The 12535-nt window shown below is 44.4% G+C and overlaps 1 protein-coding gene across 5 annotated transcripts in view; it reads right to left on the reverse strand.

Moving 5' to 3' along the window:
* The window catches only part of LOC114808650 (core histone macro-H2A.1-like), a 104077-nt gene that overhangs the window by 12115 nt on the left and 79427 nt on the right, over window positions 1–12535 (reverse strand). For 3 of the 5 annotated variants that reach the window (XM_029056436.2, XM_029056433.2, XM_029056432.2), the window contains 2 exons: window positions 6255–6344; window positions 522–696 (listed from right to left, as the gene is read on the reverse strand). In XM_029056436.2, the coding sequence (XP_028912269.1) occupies window positions 522–696; window positions 6255–6344 (265 nt within the window). Of the gene's footprint in view, window positions 1–521; window positions 697–6254; window positions 6345–11004; window positions 11096–12535 lie in introns of all 5 variants that reach the window. The other 2 variants (XM_029056435.2, XM_029056434.2) reach the window with 1 other exon arrangement.

Here is a 12535-nt window from a genome sequence, read left to right on the forward strand (position 1 = left end):
AGCCCTTTCCCTCCACTTCCCTATGCTCCTCTCCTCTCCCTTCCCCTCAGCACTGTGCTCATCTGCTCATTTGTATATATTTTTATTACTCTATTTATTTTGTTAATGATGTACATCCCCCTGACTCTATTGCGAAAATTTTTGTCTGTCTCCCCTGATTAGACGGTAAGCCCTTCAATGGGCAGGGATTGGCTCTATCTCTTGCTGAATTGTACATTCCAACGGCTTAGTACAGTGCCCTGCACATAGTCAGCGCTCAATAAATACTATTGAATGTATTTCATACTGGCATGAGACAGGCCACTGGAGGATTCTGAAATAGAAATAAAACACTCAAAAAACAATCTGCAATTTCTCCCAGCAGATGGCATAACTCTGGCCATATTTCCAGGTGGGAAAGACCCAAAGAGCCTTTAGGATTTAGATGTCTGACTCTTTAGGGGTCAGTCCCTTAACAGATAACAGGGAAAGGGGAGAGAGGATTGTTTCACAAGGGGACAAGATTATCTGAGCCCTCCTACCTGCCACTGCCAATCGATGGAAATGCAATTGATTTCAGCTTCTTCTCATCTGCCAAAGCCAAGCAGTTCTTCACGGTCTTTTCCAGAAGTTCCTCGCATTTGTCCGAGCCCCACCCGGGGCTATTACAATGGATCACAAACTTGGCAGGCAAGCCGTGGCCTACGCTGACAGCAGCTAGAAAGAAACAAACAGTAAATTTGGTTCTCATCTCTGTCAAATTAAGCCCAAAAGTCAAAGATGACTTACCTGCATAAGCAGATTTTATAACCTCAATGGATTCGCTGGGTTGTAAATTCTAATGCAAGACTAGGAGCTCCTTGAGGGTAGTTCCTTAAGGGTAGAGACTGTGCCTTTCCCTCTATTATACTTCTCTTCAAGCACTTAGCCCAGGACTTTGCACCCAGAAATCAATCAATCCAGCTGAAGCTTTTATGGATGTTTTTACTGGGTGCAGAGCCTGTACTAAGCACTTGGGAGAGTACAATAGAGTTAGAAGATGTACTCCATGATCTTGAAGAGTTTACAATCTAGCTAAGGAGTCAGAAACAGAATTACAGATAGAAGATAATGGAAAGATGGAGATGGATATGTGGATAACTAAGTCCTTAAAGAGAAGGAGAATGTGCAGATCATGATCATAAGTACAGAGGTGGAACCAAAGTGCTCAAGTGGTATCTGGGAGGATATGAGCTGTGGATGAAGAAAAATTGATTTGGGAAAGTCCTTTTGACGAGATGGGAGTTTTCAGGGGCTTTGGAGATAGAGAGAACTGAGTTCTGGTGGACTTAAAGTAGGAGGAAGTTCAGTTCCAGGCAGGAGGAAAGGTGAAAGCAAGGCATATAAGGCAGGAGAGATGAGAGGAAGGCACTGTTAAATTATTTGGCTTGAACGGAACAGAGGATAAAGTGGGGTGCAGTGGGAGAAGAGAGCAGATCACAGATTAGTAAGAGGGAGACAGCTGATTGAGTGTTGGGTGATGAGGAATGGACAACCATAGAAGGTTTTTGAAGGAATGGGGTAAGGTGTGCAGAATGACATCTTTAGAAAGATGTTGTGGGCAATACAGCAATGTACGGATTGAAGTGGGAAAGAGATTAGAAGCTGGAAGACCAGTGAAGAGGCTAATTCAGTTGTTCATTTGGGATCAAATTAGTCTGGACCATGGTGGTGGCCCTTTGTGTGGAAAGGGGCAGATCTGGGAAATAGTGTGGAGGAAAACCCTGGGGGATTTAGTGACAAAATGAATTTCAGAGGTGAAAGGGAGTGACAAATCACGGAAAATAACTAATTTGTGGGCTTCACAAACAGAGAGAGTGGTGGTATTGTGTATTGTGAAGGAAAAGTAACTTAGAAGAGTGAGGTGCAATCGTCCAGTACAGCAGCCAGTGCACCATAGGCTTTCTGTAATTACTGACTAGTCTTTGCCGAAGTGTTTTGGGGGGAATACGATTGTACTCAATATCCAACGTTATTGTTCAGTGTCATGATCTTGTCTTCAGTAGTTCATGATATAAGGTTTGCTCTTGGGCTGGAAACTACTTTTGCCTACTCTGTTGTATTGGACTTTCTTAAGTGTCTACTGATGCGCTCTGCCCAAAGTAAGCAATCAATAAATGTCATTGATCTACTAGCTGATTACTGCTAAAAACTGCAAGACAGGTTGTGGAGCCTGGACTTTCAGTCCTGTTACAGAACCGTGGCTACTTACTTTCACTGACCAGGCCAATTTGCTGGCTACCTGGTGTTCACACCCTCCTTGGCTTTTGGCCGCTCAGGGATTTACTATGGCATTAGGTGAGTGGCTTATTCCCACAACTGCCAGCTATGCATGTACTCGATGGCTACAAGAATAAAACTAGAAGGAGATAGATGGCTCCACTTCAGCCCGAAAAGCCATGGTGTAAACGAACACCATAGGGAAACAACCATTTTTTTTAGTAGCTGAAAATAATTCCCTACGATCTCTCTTCTGTCACTGTAGGCTTGTCATTAAATAATGTTCTAATGGTTTATATGATTATTTGATCCTATTGGATTTTGTTGGAGTTAATTTTGGGGGAAATTGCTAAATTTTCTGATAGAAAACGGGACACCTTCAGTTAAATCCCCCAGCCTGTGGGGGTCCCTTAGCTGTTTGTCGGCTGGATTTGACTCTCTTCTAGCCACAGCCATTCTGCTAACATCTCTGGAGATGCAATGAGTCTCTGAGGTGGGGGTCTTGTCCCCGATATTAAGATGTGATTGTCGCTGGCTCAAAGAGATGAAATAACTCTGGGAGACTCAACGTTAAATTGGAGCTGATAAGTGATTACTAAATAAACCAAAGGGGATATCCTGGTGAACAGAGTTAATGATAGATGACTGAGGCGCATTATGCCATTGTTTAAATTGACCCACCCCACAAAGGCTCACCCTGTCAATAATAAGAATAATAACAATAACGGTAATAATGATAATGCTGATAATGAGGAGGCTATGGGATAACACAGACCGATAATACATATCAATAACACAGATAACACAGTGGATGTTTTGGACTGAATGGATGAACTGCACAATAAGCAGGGGGGAAAAGCATGTATCTGGGAGTTTCACCTTCCGATTCGAGTCTCAGCTATACAGTTGACCTACTCTGTGACCTGAAGCTAGTTGCTTCACCTCTCTTGGCCTGTTTCCTCATCTGTGAAATGGAGATAATAATACACACCTCTCCGTACCTCAAAGGGATGTCGTGAGGACAAAATGAGAAAGTTAATGTGAAATGCTATGGGGAAATAGAACAGTGCCATACAAATGTTTGAAACAATGTCTAGGCAGAAGCTTAAGGGAACCTTTCAAGTGTGAGGAAAGAGGAGGGTGAATGAGCCAACATCAACAGGAAGGACCAAATATTTCAGGCCATCAAAAAAATAAAAAAACTAATTTGTCCCAGATCTCCCAGCTATTTCACTGAGCATTTGTGGGAACCTGAATTATCTACAGAGTATTTGCAAGTGAGGGTGGTTGGTGCTGGTTTTTGAGAAGAAACACTAAGGTTATCAGTGCACATGGTCTCCTTAGCCCTGCTTGTGCATGTGGATGTGCTCAGACCCTAAAGGAACGAGCCAAGAGACAGAGACTCTCCAGATGGCAGACTCCAAGTTAATGTCATGGCCTCATTTCCTGGGCCAGTGAGGTTTGCTGCTTCCCTAGGCACTGGTTTAGCCCTGCTCCAGGTATACTGTGCTGGTGGAATCCTACATCCAAGTTGAAAATTATAACCTCCTGGGGGCATGGGATGGGCAGAAGCACAATACTGCTGCACTTGCCAAATCTCAGAGTGCCATGGTGTGACTCAGTAAACACTCAACAAATACCACTGACTGAAGGATAAGTGAATCCAGTCAGCAGAGAGCAGTAGTCAGTGGCCATCATATTGGGAAGCAGTGTGTTCTAGTGGAAAGAGCACGGGCCTGAGAGTCCAGGGACCTGGGTTTCACCACTTCCTGCCATGTCACCTTGAGCAAATCATTTATCTTCTCTGTGCTTCAGGTTCATCATCTGTAAAATGGGAATTCAATACCTGTCTTCCCTCCTACTTAAACTGTAAGCTCCTAGTGAGACAAAGATGGTGTCTAAGCTTGTATCTAACCCAGCGCTTGGCACATTTTTATCATTACTGTTACTGTTATTACTGAGGCCCCCCAGAATGGGGGAGCCTGGGCTGGTACAAAGAAATGGGGCCTTTTAAAACTATTCTAACATCTAAGTTAGCTAGCTCACCTCTTTCCCTTCCAAGCCAGGACTCCAGGAACGAACGTGGCAATCTTGGGAGAAGCAGCAAGGAAGTAAGGTGCAAGAGGCAGGATACCTTGAATCTTTTCATTCCATGGAAAGTCTCGTCTAGGCCCAGGAGACCCACAGAAATTAACCCCCAAACCCAGACTGATCTGGGTGGGACAAAATGCCTTGTCATTCTGGCACAGACTCTCCAGAAAATGGAATGTCCTGCCAGGCTGCAGCCCAGAACTGGAAAGAAGTGATGAAATCATCTGCTCTCCAGCAAGTCCAGTCCAGGGTCCAACAGATCAGAAAAAGCTTTGGGTCCCCTTCCTTGCCAGCAGGGGGGGGCGAGCCACTGCAGGGACTCCCAGGAGGATGTGGCGGGAGATGGAGGGCATATAGTGACTAGTGAAGCCTGAAAGATTTGTGATATCACCCCAATGGTGTTGGGGTGGCACTGGAGTGCTGTACCCCTATTTAAGCATTGCACTGATAGAGTCTCTCTCATACAGGCTTGCCTGGCAAGGACATTCAGTTGTCTCAGAATGAGAAGAAAGCCCCGACTCTTATCATTTGTCCAGAACTTCCATTTACCCATTCCCTAAACAAGGTGGGTGCTCAAAAGTTTGACATCAGCACACAGTGAGTTCTGCCAGGCAGATGTCTCCATATCATGATTTCATCCACCTTGTTTCCTGGGTAGCATCGGGCCTGGGGGAAGAAGTCTTGTTTCCTAATTTTAGGTGACTGAATTGGCTTCTAAAAGGGAACTCACTTTTCCCCTTTCAAGTTTGGAGCAGCATGGGTGGGGCCAGAAACTGCCAAATAGCCAAAAAGAACAAATGGGAAATAAATGCATACGTGTTCCTTGGTCCGGCTTTGAGCTGATCTGTCTCCTGTCCAGTGTTGGGGGGGGGGGGGGGGGGTGGAGGTGGGGAGGAAGAAGGGAGCCATCAGGACCACCCCAGTTATGAACTACATGAAATTGTACACTTCTTTCCCTCCTTTTGCTATGGATATAACTGTTAAATGAGAAGTCATGCAACTCTTTCCATTATCCACCCCGATGACAGAATTAGAACAATTAATTAATTAATTGCTCAATCAGCAACTTTACATATAGCTTCACCTTACCATTTAAGTTTTATCAAGCCCTAAGTTTGAATTGGTCTGCTTTTTTTAATTGGAAACCTTCCTTAGAATTCAAGGTTTTGGAATCCAAAACTGCTAAGCTGTTTGAAGCTACCAGATTTGCAAACTCGATCAGCAAGAGCATGGAAAAGAAATTCTCATCTGTAAAGTCATAAACTCTTTTCACTATATCACCAGGTGATATACATTTTGTCCTTACTTTTGAATTCTTCCATGATCCTAGAAAAGTCTTCATATTAGCCAGGCTTGAGGCAGTACAGTTTAGTGGAAAAAGCACAGGTCTGTGTGTCAGATCACGGCTTGAGCCCCAATTGTGACTATGGGCAAGTCACTTAACCTCTAAGGGCCACCGTTTCCTTATCTGTGACATGGGGATTCATTCAATCATATTCATTGAGTGCTTTGTTTGTTCAGGGCACTGTACCAAGCACTTGGAAGAGTAAAATACAACAATATACACACATTTCCTGACTACAATGAGCTTATATTCTAGATGGAGGGGAGACAAACATTAATGTACATAAATAAATTACAGATTATACATAAGTGCTGTGGACTGAGAGGGGAATAGAACAAAGGGAGCAAGTCAGGACTACACAGAAGGGAGTGAGAGGGGATAAGATGCCTTTTATCCGCCCCCACCCCACCAGCATGAGGAATGTGGATTGGGTCTGATCTGATTATTCGGTAGCTGCACTCTGGCATGTATTAAGCTCTTACTAAAAATCATAATTATTATTATCAGAATTAGTGGCTAAGACCCAGTTGAGATTAACAAGATAAAGAACCCAGAAATCACCCACAGGCATGGTGCTCACCTTCAGCCACATCCAAGGGCCCATTCTTTTTCCGAAGTTCAATCACCGCTTCCACAAACTCCTTACCCCCCTTCTTCTCCAGGGTGCTCCCTAGGTGAGGACAGAATTATGTCAGCCTACTCTTTCCACACAACCATTTCATCCCATCCATTGATCATGCTACTTCAGTGGCCCAATCAGCAAAGTTTCCAGGAGAATTGCAAAATAGCAACCAAACCTTTGGAGAATGCCTTATGAAAACTTAGTAAAAGAAAGAATAAAATCACCTTTCCTCTTTCCAATGATGCCCTGGTTTTGCTGACTCTTTAGCATCCCTGTTTGTCATAGGGCAGTCTCAGATCCAGCTAACTCTCCAAATTCAAGGGACCAGGCTGTGTTTCCATCTCATAGTTGAAGAATCAAGCTTTAACGGGAATCCCACCCTCACTGATTTTAGGAGAAACCAAAGACTAAGGATTTTTTGGCCCTCTGCCCCTTAGCCCCAAGATGCTCATCTCCCATTCATTTTTCCACATCTTTATGAAGGCCAAAACTTTATATCCTAGGAGAAACAGAAAGGAACTTATTCGCCTCCTTATTTCCACTCCCAGACCCAAACACTCATCCAAAAAGAAGAATCGGACTTGGCCAGGTGTGTGGGACAGGGATGGCCAACCTCGCAATCCCAAGGGCAAAATGGTTTAGTTCTTATTTTGCAGCTATTATGTCATTGTCAAATGGACAAAATGGACAAAATGGTTTCCCCAGTGTTTTCCCCAAGAAGTGGTGCCTAAGTTTTCTGTATCGTGTAAAGGACAGCAAAAACTGAATTCTAGGAAGTTCACGGTCAGAGTATGGAAAACCCAAGCAAGACCTGGACATTTACTTGGGAAAACATTCATTTTTCCAATGGGGGAAACACTGTATTTTCTTATGGAAGTACACATACTATATGCTCAGTGAAGCAGATTCCCAAGTCCATGGCCAACATCCTGAAGAGCCAAAATTTTTACCCAACACTACAAATAGCCAATGTTTGGGATCTGGGGGCATTAAAATGAATGGCAGTTCAATGGGTAAAGATCTGACCCATGGTTTTAAGGTTTTTTATATTTATTTTTAATCTTTGCCTCCTGAAAAATTTGCCCATCTGGAATTTCCTTTTCAGATGGATTATGGGTAAAATGTAAAACCTAATTCTAATTCAATTCTGACTCATCTAAATGCCCTAGCATGTTTCTGACAGTTGTTAAGGGTCAACACTATGCAAGCAAGCTATATTTATATATAGGTTTATTTACAAGCCCACAATCTTCCAACATTTTCTCCGCCTGGGTGAACCCTCACCTGCATCACAGATACAGTAGAGGGACTGCTGGCTTGCTGGAATTTGCCAAATAAAAGAAATGGGATGTATTCCAACAGCTGAGTAAGCCCCAGGGAGCCTGTATAGTAAACAAAATCTTTTTGCTATGTGTGACACTAGAGCCTGATCTGAGATTTGAAGGCTGGCCATCGGGTAGGGGATAGTAACTGAAGGGAGAAAGCCCAGACTGAGGCTGGCACTGTGCCTGGGTCGGGTAGGAGAGGGACTACTGAGGTTGTCTTTCTCCATCTGACCTAGGAGTTTCTGGTCTCAGCTTGACCAACTCATGGTCTTGGCAGAAATCACTCAATGCAGTAAATGCTTTAACTTCCGCCTCAGAACAGACTTGTGCTACTCAAGCCAAAAGGCCAAAGATTGTCGGCATTTGAGTCGGGAAGGGGAACCCCGTTAGAGAGGCCCATGGGATTGCTGTCGAGTGGACCATCTTCACACGTCTACAGCCCTAACCCATCCACCTCTGGTCTGATGGGGACAGAGACATGTTGGAGCAGCTTTGTGAAATCTTTGCTTTCGTCCTAGGCAATGTAGAATGCAGAAAACTCAAATCAATGAAATAGCCAAGGGGTTGATGCCTTTCTTCCATTTTTAACCCCAGAGATAAAAAGCTGCTGGGTTTTTTTCCCCCTCTGTAAACCTGCTGGGCTAAAAATCAGAATCTAGAGCAGCAGCAGGATGTTGTGGAAATAGCTCAGGGCCAGCCGTCGGGAGAACCACATTGAAATCACAGCTCTGCTATTAGCTTGTCAAGCCACTAATTCCCATTTTATAAATAAGGAAACTGAGGCCAAGAGAGTGTATATCATCCCTCCCACTTTGACTAGGTGCCCATGGTGGGAAGGGGACCACATCTGATCATCCATCCTAGTGCTTAGCACTAAGTAAATGCTTTATATATTTTCAAATAATAGTATTTGTTCAGTATTCACTATGTGCCAAGCACTGGGGTAAATATAATATGGTCAGACACAGTCCCCAGCCCAAATGGGGCTCACATTCTGGTGGGGAGGGGATATAAATACTGAGAAAACAAAATCCGGTCTCTCAGAGTTGAGCACCTTAATTTAAAAAAAAAAATAGTATTTGCTCAGCATTCACCCTGTGCCAAGGACTGGGGTAAATATAAATTAATCTGGTCAGACATAGTCCCCAGCCCACTTGGGGATCACAGTCTGGTGGGGAGGGAAAATAAATACTATCACTAACAAAACATAATCTGGTTTTTTGAGTTGAGCACCTTAATTTTTCAGCTTACCTTTAAATTAAGTTTTTCTTCCACATTTTTAATAGAAAAGTTCATTGTAAGATTAAACTGCACTTGGCAATTGCCAGATTCCAATTCAACTTTGAGTTGCAGACATCTGAATTGAATCAGACATTCCTTTGAAGAAACATATTTCTTTTCTACTGCTTTACTGCCATTCTGAATTAAGGAAGTCATTCTCAGAATCACTTCCATGTTAGGGACAAGAAAATAAGCTTATCTGGTCACCAGCATAAATATGTGTTACCCCCAGGAAAGTCAGAGCATTAGTTCATGCTGACCAGGCAGGATCAGTATCATGGTGTTCCAAACAGCCTAAGCAGAGATACATGTTTGAAGGAAATTCAGGATACACCTGTGCTGAATGTCAATGTTAGAGGGAAAACTGGATAAAGTTAAAAGTTAATCATTGAAAGCAGCTAAGCATCTGGGTGCTTTCTTTCTCCCTTCCAGCAGTCCCAAGGAATGGGAATGGGGATTCAAGAGGCAGGGCGGCAGCCAATGAGGTCTTTCCTCTGCGAACATAAGATCACTCCAAAGTCAGCCCTGCTTGGCAGTTTTTCTGCCCAGGGCATTAGGGTAGGGGAGAGAGAAGCAGGCTGAGCCCGCATCTCTCTCCAGGTCTGGGGAGTACCCCCAGTTGGCCACCCTGGCATATGATCCAGGAAGCCGATGGATATCTCTGTCTCCTGTCCAACTGGACTGGACCAGAGTGAAGCTCAGGAGGGTAACCGGGGGCCTTCAGGAGAGTCGTGGGCCAGGTTGCACGGGGTGGAAATGCAGAACGAGAGCCCACTGGCTATTCTTGTGAGTTGTTGGGAATTTCAGTTTGAGCCACCTGGGGACCATTGCTCTTGCAAATGATGTCATCCAGAGGGAGGTTTAACTCCCCCTCGCTCCAATACAATTGGTGGCAGTTTATTCTATTGGGGTCTCATTGTTATCTCCCTACAACCCGCACTGTGAGCTACTTCCCTTGGGTTTTGCTCCCCAGCACTGAAGTTGTGGCTGAAATGGCTCTGGCAGTAATGACCATAACAAACTCAAATCATCACGGACAAGCTTTTATTTGGGCGGCAACATAGACCAGATTAATGAATAAGGGTTTGGGGGCATGGGAGGGGAGAGGAGGAGGCAGGAGGTATGGACTCCTGAAACCCAGTTCTCCATCCAGCTCTGTGGGACCTTGAGCAAGCCACAACCTCTCTGGGCCTCTCAGTTTCCCTCTTCTGTAAAATGGGGTGAATGTTATGTGCCTCTCCCTAACTTGTGAGGAACTTGGAAGGTAAAATGACATTGCTATTATGGGGAGATAATTAAAGCACTCCCCAGACTCAGGTACTCTGGTCTGTATTTTCTTTTCCAATCAAAAAGGACTCTGGCCTCATACCAAAACAGTCCTGGGCAGTAGGGCTGCATCTTATTTGGGAAGCCCACTTGGGAAAAGGGCATTTAAAAATTTTTTTTTTGGACTGCAACACCCTTAAATGAGATGATCCACATTTGGAGCATGTGCAGAAAGAGAGATTTAAATTTTAACATTTGTGGCTCAGGGTTGCTTGGCAAAGCCACCAGAGTTCTATATGCAGTGCTTGCAACGTGAGGCTTGTGAGCCCATTTGTTGCTGTTTGCAATTTACGGAGAAGCTAGGAAGGACATTTACATTAACTGGTCCCCAATACCCAGGTCAAGAGAAAAGTGCATCCCCAGTTTTCTCCAGATGGTGGGGTCGGGTGGTGGTTGCTGGAAGGTCTTTCAATTTCCTTAGGACCCTGACTAGCAGGACTCAGAAAGGATTGATCGATTTACTTTTTGTGCATTTTCTGCCAGAGGATCACATCTAGTGGTCCCCCGGGGAAATAGTCGTCAGGTGACCACATGGCTCTCATTGGGCCAGCTGCTGGCTTGCTATTGGCTTTGGGATTGCATAGGCTCAATTTCACAGCGGAACTGCTTTGAAGCCCTTCAACCCAGCCGGACTTTGCTCCAACCCCACCTGCGGCACTGGACTGCTGGAAGCCAGAATCGAATGCCACCCTGCCCGGCTCTCCAAAGAACCAAGCTCTCTGCGGCTGGCCGACCATGCACAGACACAAACTCCGCAGTACTGGACTTTCCATTACCTACTTCACCACCGGTGTAGAAGTCAGAGTTTGTCGGGTGCACAACAGCGTCACTGTTGATCATGGCAATGTCAGCCTGAACAACTTGCAACTATAAGGGGTAAACAGACGGGTAACAACCTTGTTGGTCTGAGAGACCTTCCACCCAGGCTCTCTAGATTCATGGCTGTGCCAGGGCCCAGGTGAGCCTACCTGCTGGATTCCAGTTTACGAGCCCAGACGTTAATCCCATGGGTATTTTCCCAGGTGGGCGGGGGCTGGGGGACAGGTTCAGGATAGATAGGAAGAGGACGATTAAACGGGACAAGTTGAAATGAAAACACTGGAATGACAGCTCTGAAAAAAAATCACGAGATCACTGCTACCAAGTCTTGCCAAGTCATGTCTCTGCAGAAACCTACTCACAGGCACCCTGCAGGGAAGGAAACTAAAATGTGGCATCTGATGGAAGAGAGAAATTCCGGATCAGTGGCCCAATCCAAATAAGTAGTTTCTCCATTTTGTCATCAGCAATGAGCCAGCAGCTTTTCTTTTAAAACTTGTGACAGTCATCATTTTGTCTACCTTAAAGAGTTGCCTCTCTTAAACAGAGAAAACAGTATTTTTGAGTGGGAAGTGCAGGTTGTGTTTTTTTAAACCAGAAATATAAGATCTAACACTTCATTTAAATTTGGTCTTTGGGGTTTCTTTTTGTTTGACCAGTTTTTAATGGCATTTGTTAAGTGCTTACTCTGAGTCAGGCACTGTACTAAACCCTAGGGAGGATACAAGCTAATCAGGTAGGACACAGTCCATGTCCCACATGGAGCTCACAGTTTTAATCTCAATTTTACAGATGAGGTAACTGAGGCACAGGCAAGGGGTGGAGCTGGGAATTAGAACTAGAACCAGGGTCTTCTGATTCCCAGGCCCTTTCTCTATCCATTAGGACACACTGCTTCTCTCCGAGGTGGTTTTGCACTTGAATCAGAAGCCACATCCATCCAATATGGTGCCCGGGCGGTAGAGTTTCAGAGAGAGGCAGATAGATCACCTGGTGTTTCCTGCGCTTATTCCGGTGGAGGATGCCAAACACACAGGCAGAGGGATGGAATTCCTCTTCTGCTCAGGAAGCATCACACATAGGAAACGTGGCACATAGGAGGCAATGGCCAATTTCAGAAATGGTATATAAACTAAATAGAAGCTAAATGGATATTTATTAATAAGAGGATTTCCATAGCAAAATATCGCTAGACTGGATAAAAGCCACAGACAAAGCTAAACTAGGAATAAGCACATTCAAGTTTAGCTTGCTGGACCTATTATTATAATACTGTTTTCACTGGGGAACATCAATGTTGTTGCTCAGGTAAGTAATACATATAAGGATAATCCATTTACTTGTTTAACTAGATACAGTTTGATGTTCTGAGCCAGTGTTTTATGGTTCCCTCCCACCTCTGTTTACTTTGATGATGTTTAGAATAGAGACCCAAATGGAGAAGCTCCTATTTGAAGTAGCCCAAGTTTCCCCCTCCCTGACCTGGCA

The sequence above is a fragment of the Ornithorhynchus anatinus genome, chromosome Y1, assembly GCF_004115215.2.
Source record: "Ornithorhynchus anatinus isolate Pmale09 chromosome Y1, mOrnAna1.pri.v4, whole genome shotgun sequence".
NCBI lineage: Eukaryota > Metazoa > Chordata > Mammalia > Monotremata > Ornithorhynchidae > Ornithorhynchus > Ornithorhynchus anatinus.